Genomic DNA, 9,059 nt, shown 5'->3' with positions numbered 1-9,059 from the left:
TCAGCAAGATGCAGGCAAGAGTGTGCAAGGCGGTATTGAATGTGTCACTGTCTGTCCATGTGTCACTGTCACCTCAAATCTTTCTCTCGAGCTGTGTGCACCTATATTGAATTCATAGGCTAGGTAGTAGGAACCTCATGATGGGTATAGGGAAAATGCAAGTAATATTTAGTAGCCTAAACCAATCTATGTTAAACTGGGTGAATGGAATATGAATGACAGTCATCCAATATGCTGTAACAGAAATAAGGCCATGCTCATAATAAAACATAATCATCCTCCCTCATCTTAAATGGCACCGACCGCCACTGTTTAGTTCAGTCAGTGGTCCATGTCACTGTCTCTTCCCCCTGGCTGAACATCTGGTGACAGTGCTGGTCTATTCTGGGACAAGCAGAACCACCCAGCCCTGTCTATGTAAATCTCAGTTTCACTCCTACAGCTCCCAGTCTACCAGTTGACCAGTTTCACTCCCTGACATACCCTGGACTGGGACTGATGTGAGGGAGGTGACTGATTTTATCCTCTATGGCGGATTCAGGGAGGGACACATAACAGATAAGGCACCAAGTAATTAATGACAGATAAAAAATAATTATACTTCACGATGATAGTGTGTAGTGTATGTCTCTATGTAAATGTGTCTCATGTTTGAGCCCAGCATCCTGTCTCATTCACAGATCTAACAGCTCATGAAAAGGGTTAATACATGCTAGTTGATCACATCAATAGCTGGTTGTGAAGTGCATGTAGGGATTTGGTTTGAGGGGCTGATGATGATTTAACATCACTTTTCTTTTACTTCTGTAGATCTTACTCTGCATATGGACTGGTAATGTGTTTCAAAACGTCTAATAACTTTCATACACACTTTCAGTTCATTACCAATATAACAAGATACAACCATGATGATGATATTAATGATGATGATGATGAGGACGATAATGAGGACGTTGGAGAACGTGTGATTTGTATCATGCGTTCTAACCATTTTCAAAGTTGACCTGCTCAGTGTTCCATGTCACTGTCTCTTCCTGCAGTAGGTCCCAGCTGTAGCAGTACTGTCACTGTGCAGTCTGACTGAGGGAGGTTTTTGTACGACTTCAGACAGTATTCCCTGCAATGCTTCGGCTGTTAATTCCTGAAGACCCAAAAACCTTTCAGCTGCAGATACAATTATGTCCAGTTTCTTGGATTTCTTGTTCGTTTGGGCAGTACAATTCATCACCTGCACAATAAATGCCTCAAAATACACCTTCTCAGGATCAGTGTATCAGGATCCTTCTCAGGCTCTGGGGCGGCAGGGTAGCCTAGTGGTTAGAGCTTTGGACTAGTAACCGAAAGGTTGCAAGTTCAAATCCCTGAGCTGACAAGGTACAAATCTGTCGTTCTGCCCCTGGACAGGCACTGTTCCTATGCCGTCATTGAAAATAAGAATTTGTTCTTAGAAAGATACACTGCTTCTTTATGCAACCGCTCTGTTACATTTCTTTTTAACGTTACAGAAATCGCACACTATTCAATATATCTGAGACGGCGCTCAGTTCCAAGCTACATTTCTACGTAATGTTGGAGTCAACAGAAACACAGATTTAAGCATAAATATTCCCTTACCTTCGATGGTCTTCGTTCAGAATGTTCTGGAAGGGTTCATACTTACCCAATACATCGTTTGGTTTCAAGTCTTGCGTCTTTGTATTAGCTACTGCTAATAACATCAGCTGAAATGCACCCAAAACGTCCTCCGGTCCGGATAAGTTGCGCATCAAAACTTCAAAATTACACATTATATGTCGACTAAACAGGTCAAACTAAGTGCAGAAGCAAGCTTTATGATGTTTTAGACGTGCAAAACAAACTTCAATTCAACCGAGCATCGTTTGCTCTTCCCAGGAGTACTGGAACAAAGGAATGGCTGTGACCAATTCGCGCCCTAACGCACAGGTTTTTTTATCGCGACACTTACTCCAATCACTCCTATAGGGCCAATTCTCGCGCGATTTGAACGATTGAACGCTCCAAAGAAAGAGGACATCTAGTGGAAGAGATGGAAAGTGTCCCCAGATCCATAAGTGGTCGGGAAGGGTGGGGGCCATGACGTCAAAGTTGCTCCAACTTTCATGGCCACAAAAACTAGTTTGGAAGAATGCATGCCCTGTGAGTTCTGCTATACTTACAGACATAATTCCAACGGTTTTAGAAGCTTTAGAGTGTTTTCTATCCAATAATAATTATTATATGCATATATTAGCAATTTTTTATAATTTTTTTTTCAGTTTTCTAGGGGTACCCAATTTCTCCAAAGGGGGCGTAAATCTGCCATGTCCTAAACAGGTGACTTGCCTGGTTAAAAAAAGGTTAAAAAGGTTAAAAAAATAAAAATCCACTGCCATAGGTTCCTCTGCTCAACTCCTACAACTATTTCCACCTCCTCCGTGTAAGAGACCTGTTGAAGAGGTTTGTGTGAGCAGCAGCATTTTAAAGGTTGGGGCTGATTGTCCAGGCAATCATGACCCTGATTGGTGAACTAGATTTAACTGGGCTAAATTAGAGTCTGGCAAGTTGCTGGAAGGTTCTAGCAGGAGAGCGGTCTTGCTCTTGACCGAACCTCACGTTGTTTTAGGGGCTTATAACTGTGTTATACCATCTCAATAAATATGGATGAATCTTTGCTTGAAATTCACTTCCTGACAGAGGGATCTTACAGAGACTGGGGATTTTGTTCTGAAATGATGTGAGACACTTGTTGTTGCACAGAGTCCATTCAACGTATTATGTGACATGTAAAGGCAATGTTTACATATGAACTACAGCAACATAAAAGGAATACTAATGCAATCTGGACATATGGGTGTTATCACCTAAGGAATGATTTAACATGAAGGTGGATGAGTTGACATTACTGTCAGCATCACTGATATATTTAGCTCAGTGTATTTTAGTTCAGCCAGTGTTCCATGTCACTGTCTCTTCATCATCAGCACCTGCAGTAGGTCCCAGCTGTATCAGTACAGTCACTGTGCAGTCTGACTGAGGGAGGTTTTTGTACGACTCTGTATCACTGTGTGAACACTCCATCACTGTGGAAACTCTGACAGTAGTAATCTCCTGCATCTTCAGCCTGGACTCCACTGATGGTCAGAGTGAAGTCACTCCCAGATCCACTGCCACTGAATCTAGATGGAGTCCCAGACTGAAGTGTTGTAGCATAGTAAATAAGGAGTTTAGGAGCTCCTCCAGGTTTCTGTTGGTACCAGGCTAGGTATTCATAAAAAAACAAAGCATGAACATCACTGCTGGTTTTACAGTTCAGAGAGACTGTCTGTTCTGGGAGAACAGCTTTCACTGCAGGAGTCTGTGTCACAACGTACTGTCCTCTGGATTCTGAAAAATAAAAAATAAACATTTCTATAAATTAAATATTACATATTGTAATGAATAGTTCTGAATAGAAATATTAACATTGATATACTCTACATGTAAACACTATAGATTAAATGAATCTTCAACAATTCATTCTGAAAACTGTTACCTTGAAAGCAGAAAACAAGTGTCCAGATGAATATGGTGATAAAAGTCATGGTTGTTGTGGGTTCTGTTGTCATGAAGAACAGCTCTCAGTCATGAAGTGTTAAACTCACAGGGATATAAATACTATTAGAGCAGTGGAGCAGATGCATTATGCAAATCCATGTTTCAAATCTATTTCAGTTTTCAAGTAGGTTCCAGTTATTGGAGTATTTTATCCTTCATGTCACAGCTTTTCTATCAAACAGCAACTGTTTACTCAGATAACTAATGTATGGTAACTTTTATGTCACACCACCATTATATTATTATTCTGATGATGATCAGATATAATCAAATGTTATTGGTGACATACACATGGTTAGCAGATGTTAATGCGAGTGTAGCGAAATGTTTGTGCTTCTAGTTCCGACAGTGCAGTAATTTCTAACAAGTAATCTAAAAAAATCACAACAACTACCTTATACACACACAAATGTAAAAGGATAAAGAATAATATGTACATATAAATACATGGATGAGCGATGGCCGTGCGGCGCAGGCAAGATACAGTAGATGGTATCGAATACAGTATTTGCATAAGAGATGAGTAATGTAGGACATTTAAACATTATTAAAGGGGCGTTATTTAAAGTGACTAGTGATCCATTTATTAAAGTGGCCAGAGATTGAGTCTGTATGTTGGCAGCAGCCTCTCTATGTTAGTGATGGCTGTTTAACGGTCTGATGGCCTTGAGATAGAAGCTGTTTTTCAGTCTCTCGGTCTCAGATTTGATGCACCTGTACTGACCTCGTCTTCTGGATGATTGCAGGGTGAACAGGCAGTGGCTCGGGTGGTTGTTGTCCTTGATGATATTTTTGGCCTTCCTGTGACATATGGTGCTGTAGGTGTCCTGGAGCGCAGGTAGCTTGCCCCTGGTGATGCGTTGTGCAGACCGTACTACCCTCTGGGGTTGCCATACCAGGCGGTGATACATCCCAACAGAATGCTCTTGATTGTGCATCTGTAAAAGTTTGTGAGTGTTTCTGGTGACAAGTCAAATTTCTTCAGCCTCCTGAAGGCGCTGTTGCGCCTTCTTCACCACGCTGTCTGTGTGGGTGGACCATTTCAGTTTGTCTGTGATGTGTTTGCCGAGAAACTTAAAACTTTTCACCTTCTCCACTTCGGTCCCGTCGATGTGGATGGGGGGGTGATCCCTCTGCTGTTTCCTGAAGTCCACAATCATCTCCTTTGTTTTGTTGACGTTGAGTGAGAGGTAATTTCCTGACACCACACTCCGAGGCCCCTCACCTCCTCCCTGTAGGCTGTCTCGTCGTTGTTGGTAATCAAGCCTACCACTGTAGTGTCATCTCCAAACTTGATGATTGAGTTGCAGACGTACATGGCCAAGCAGTCATGGGTGAACAGGGAGTACAGAAGAGGGCTGAGAACACACCCCTGTGGGGCCCCAGTGTTGAGGATCAGCGGAGTGGAGATATTGTTTCCTACCTTCACCACCTGGTGGGCGGCCCGTCAGAAAGTCCAGGACCCAGTTGCACAGGGCGGGGTCGAGACCCAGGCTCTCAAGCTTAATGATGAGTTTGGAGGGTACTATGGTGTTGAATGCTGAGCTGTGGTCAATGAACAGCATTCTTACATAGGTATTCCTCTTGTCCAGACGGTGTGATGGCATCGTCTGTGGACCTATTGGGGCGGTAGGCAAATTGGAGTGGGTCTAGGGTGTCAGGTAGGGTGGAGGTGATATGATCCTTGACTAGTCTCTCAAAGCTCTACATGATGTCAGAAGTGAGTGCTATGGGGTGATAGTCATTTAGTTCAGTTACCTTAGCTTTCTTATAAACAGGAATAATGGTGGCCATCTTCAAGCATGTGGGGACAACAGACTGGGATAGGGATTGATTGAATATGTCTGTAAACACACTAGACAGTTGGTCTGCGCATGCTCTGAGGACGCACCTAGGGATGCAGTCTGGGCCGGCAGCTTTGCGAGGGTTAACACGTGTAAATGTTTTACTCACATTGGCCACAGAGAAATAACAAAACTGAAACAGTTCCATGTGGAACAAACACTGACACGGAAAATAATCACCCACAACTCAAAAGTGAAATCAGGCTACCTAAGTATGGTTCTCAATCAGGGACAACGATTGACAGCTCCCTCTGATTGAGAACCATACCAGGCCAAACACAGAAATCACAAATTATAGAAAAAGGAACATAGACTGCTCACCCCAACTCACGCCCTGACCATACTAAAACAAAGACAAAACAATGGAACTAAGATCAGAACGTGACAATGTTTTTATACAACCTGTTGGATTATCTTAATATACTGGAGATGTTAAGAGTATTCTGATCAGAGGCGTCCCGGGTGGCGCAGTGGTTAAGGGCGCTGTACTGCAGCGCCAGATGTGCCATCAGAGACTCTGGGTTCACGCACAGGCTCTGTCGCAACCGGCCGCGACCGGGAGGTCCGGTCGTCTGTGTTAGGGAGGGATTGTCTCATCGTGCACCAGAGACTCCTGTGGCGGGCCGGGCGCAGTGCACGCTAACCAAGGTTGCCAGGTGCACGGTGTTTTCCCCTGACACATTGGTGCGGCTGGCTTCCGGGTTGGATGCGCGCTGTGTTAAGAAGTGCGGCTTGGTTGGGTTGTGTATCCGAGGACGCATGACTTTCAACCTTTGTCTCTCCTGAGCCCGTACGGGAGTTGTAGTGATGAGACAAGATAGTAGCTACTAAAAACAATTGGATACCACGAAAAGGGGGTAAAATTTATTCTGATCAGAAACAATCCTAAGATATCTGACATACTAGTAATGCACTTACACTTGTCTCATATTGTTCATAAATCTGCATTGTATATCTATCATTTTGTGTTTTCTTCAAATCTCTTATAAAAATAAAAAAAGAGTATTCTGATCAGAAACAATTCTAAGATATCTGACATACTAGTAATGCTAAAGTTAACACTTGACTCATATTGTTCATAAATCTGCATTGTATATCTATCATATTATGGTTTGTGTTTTCTTCAAATCTTTTATCAATCTAACTACACTATATTTAGAAGGCATTTCAAAATCAATATATTTGTATATCTATTGCTTTTATAAATCTTTTGGACATAGTTGATGCAGTTGATGTGTTCTGTTTGTTCCAGGTAACAGTGCTCCCACCCTCACTGTCCTGCCCCCCGCTAGAGAGGAACTGTCCAGTACAATAACAGCCACACTGACGTGTCTGGCCAACAAGGGCTTCCCCTCAGACTGGACCATAAGATGGAAAGTGGACGGGACCAGCCAGAAGCAGGAGACCAGTTCTACGGTCCTGGAGAAGGATGGCCTGTACAGCTGGAGCAGCACCCTGACTCTCACTGGCCTGGAGTGGACCAAGGCAGGAGAGGTGACCTGTGAAGCCCAGCAGAAATCCCAGACTCCAGTCACCAAGACCCCGAGGAAGGCTCTGTTCTGGGTAGGACCCCTCAGTCACACAACCCTGTGGAGAGAGGCTGCTGGTTCCTCTGCTTTGACTCTGTTCTGAGATCAGATGTTCTGTCTTTTGATCACTGACATGTAGACTAACAGGGGGCTTTGCTTGAGTTCATGTGTCAATCTTCTCTGTAGACTGAGGTTGTATCAGTGCTAAATTTGATGAGTTCTGTTTTATTTCTATCAGATACTGTAGGAATGTTTGCTTTGAAGATTTTATGAAAATAAAGTTTTCCCTTTGGAACAAATATTTTAGTTGTCTCTTTCAATATTTCAACTTTAGTTGTACATGTTGAATGGTATAGACATATATTAATAAAGCCTGATTCACAGTTTCTTTTAAAACTATCAGACCTAAATGTCATTGCTTAATTATTTATGTTCTAACTGCGTTGTCATCAACCAGTAGTTCATTGTAAGGGATGGATCAAAATGTACAGAATGGGTACCTGGAGGAAAATGGGTTCATGCTTTTTAAATTTATCTCAAGGGGAGGGTTTAGTATTCTTTTTTTCTTCAATTTAGTCCAGGGGAGGATCATGTAATTAGCATTTTATGAAATGTGTGTATTTCTCAGTGTTTTAGAATTAGTTGCTTATTAGGCTTTACAATATATCGTGTGTCCGATGCCACCCCTCATAATCAAGTGCGTCTATAGGCTATTAAGTGTGGTCTCAATGAAATGATCCCTAGCCTAGAGGCTATAGGCTACAAAGTGTATGCTCAGAGAAGCACAGCACAAAGTTATGTTTCTAAGATAGCTGTTGGGATGGTGTAAAATGAACTAGGCTGCATTACACATCGCAATGGATATTCCTAACCTGAGCCCCGGCCTTCTCTATGCTTGCTGATCAAAAACGTGTTGTGTGCTGGCTAACCAATGGCTGTGCTGTGTAGGCCTATGGTTACAGTTCAGGAGGAGAGTCAAAGGCTTCTTCTGAAAGCAATTTTTGATTAGGCCTAGTCAGTGGTATAAAGTACTTAAGTAAAAATACTTTAAAGTACTACTTAAAGGCCATGACAAAAACTATAAGTCATAACCATGATGATGATGATGATGATGAGGATGGTCATGTGATCTGAATGATTGCTTTCTATTATTGTCACATGTCACAGTTCATCTCCTCTAGTGACCATTGTTCCATGTCACTGTCTCGTCCCCCTGAGCACCTGCAGTAGGTCCCAGCTGTATCAGTACTGTCACTGTGCAGTCTGACTGAGGGAGGTTTTAGTACGTCTCTGTATCACTGTGTGAACCACCGAGTGCTATCAGGCCAGTGTAAACTCTGACAGTAGTAATCTCCTGCATCTTCAGCCTGGACTCCACTGATGGTCAGAGTGAAGTCACTCCCAGATCCACTGCCACTGAATCTAGATGGAGTCCCAGACTGAAGTGTTGTAGCATCGTAAATAAGGAGTTTAGGAGCTCCTCCAGGTTTATGTTGGTACCAGGCTAGAAGGTTATTGTTGTAAACATCACTGCTGGTTTTACAGTTCAGAGAGACAATCTGTTCTGGGAGAACAACTTTCACTACCGGAGTCTGTGTCACAACGTACTGTCCTCTGGATTCTGAAAAATATTGTAAAACATTTATAGAAATGGAATGTTACATATAGTAATGAATAGTTCTGAATAGAAATATTACCATTGATATACTGTACATGTAAACACTGTAGATATAATTCATTTTCAACAATACATTCTGAAAATTGTAACCTTGTATGTAGAAAACAAGTGTCCAGATGAAGATGGTGATAAAAGTCATGGTTGTTGTGGGTTCTGTTGTCATGAAGAACAGCTCTCAGTCATGAAGTGTTCAACTCACAGGGATATAAACACTCTTAGAGCAGTGGAGCAAATTAATTATGCAAATTATGGTTTCAAATCTATTTCAGGTTCCAAGTAGTATCCCATCAGAATACATTTTGAGATTTATTTTATAATAATTAGGTGGGTAATTAAATGTGTCTTATTTCACACAGTTTTATGCCCAAGTGTGAATTGGAATGATTTCTTTTTGCATATCCCAACTCCCCCTGA

At 42.2% G+C, this 9,059-nt stretch overlaps 1 long non-coding RNA gene and 1 gene segment (V, D, J or C); one reads left to right on the top strand and one right to left on the bottom strand.

Moving 5' to 3' along the window:
* The first annotated feature begins 447 nt into the window (after positions 1 to 447).
* Positions 448 to 7,266, top strand: LOC118943001 (uncharacterized). Its single transcript, XR_016490160.1, has 2 exons — positions 448 to 570; positions 6,691 to 7,266. It is a non-coding gene; the product is annotated as an uncharacterized LOC118943001 (long non-coding RNA).
* LOC118942904 (Ig kappa chain V region 3547-like) lies at positions 2,921 to 3,708 on the bottom strand. The segment is given in 2 exon segments: positions 2,921 to 3,384; positions 3,533 to 3,708. Coding segments are annotated over 2 exon segments (399 nt in total).
* Positions 7,267 to 9,059: the final 1,793 nt, after the last annotated feature.

The sequence above is a fragment of the Oncorhynchus mykiss genome, chromosome 21, assembly GCF_057628025.1.
Source record: "Oncorhynchus mykiss isolate SJ-2025 chromosome 21, ASM5762802v1, whole genome shotgun sequence".
In the NCBI taxonomy this organism is placed as follows: domain Eukaryota; kingdom Metazoa; phylum Chordata; class Actinopteri; order Salmoniformes; family Salmonidae; genus Oncorhynchus; species Oncorhynchus mykiss.
The sequence above is the reverse complement of the archived record's forward strand: the minus strand, read 5'-3'. Positions and strand labels throughout refer to the sequence as shown.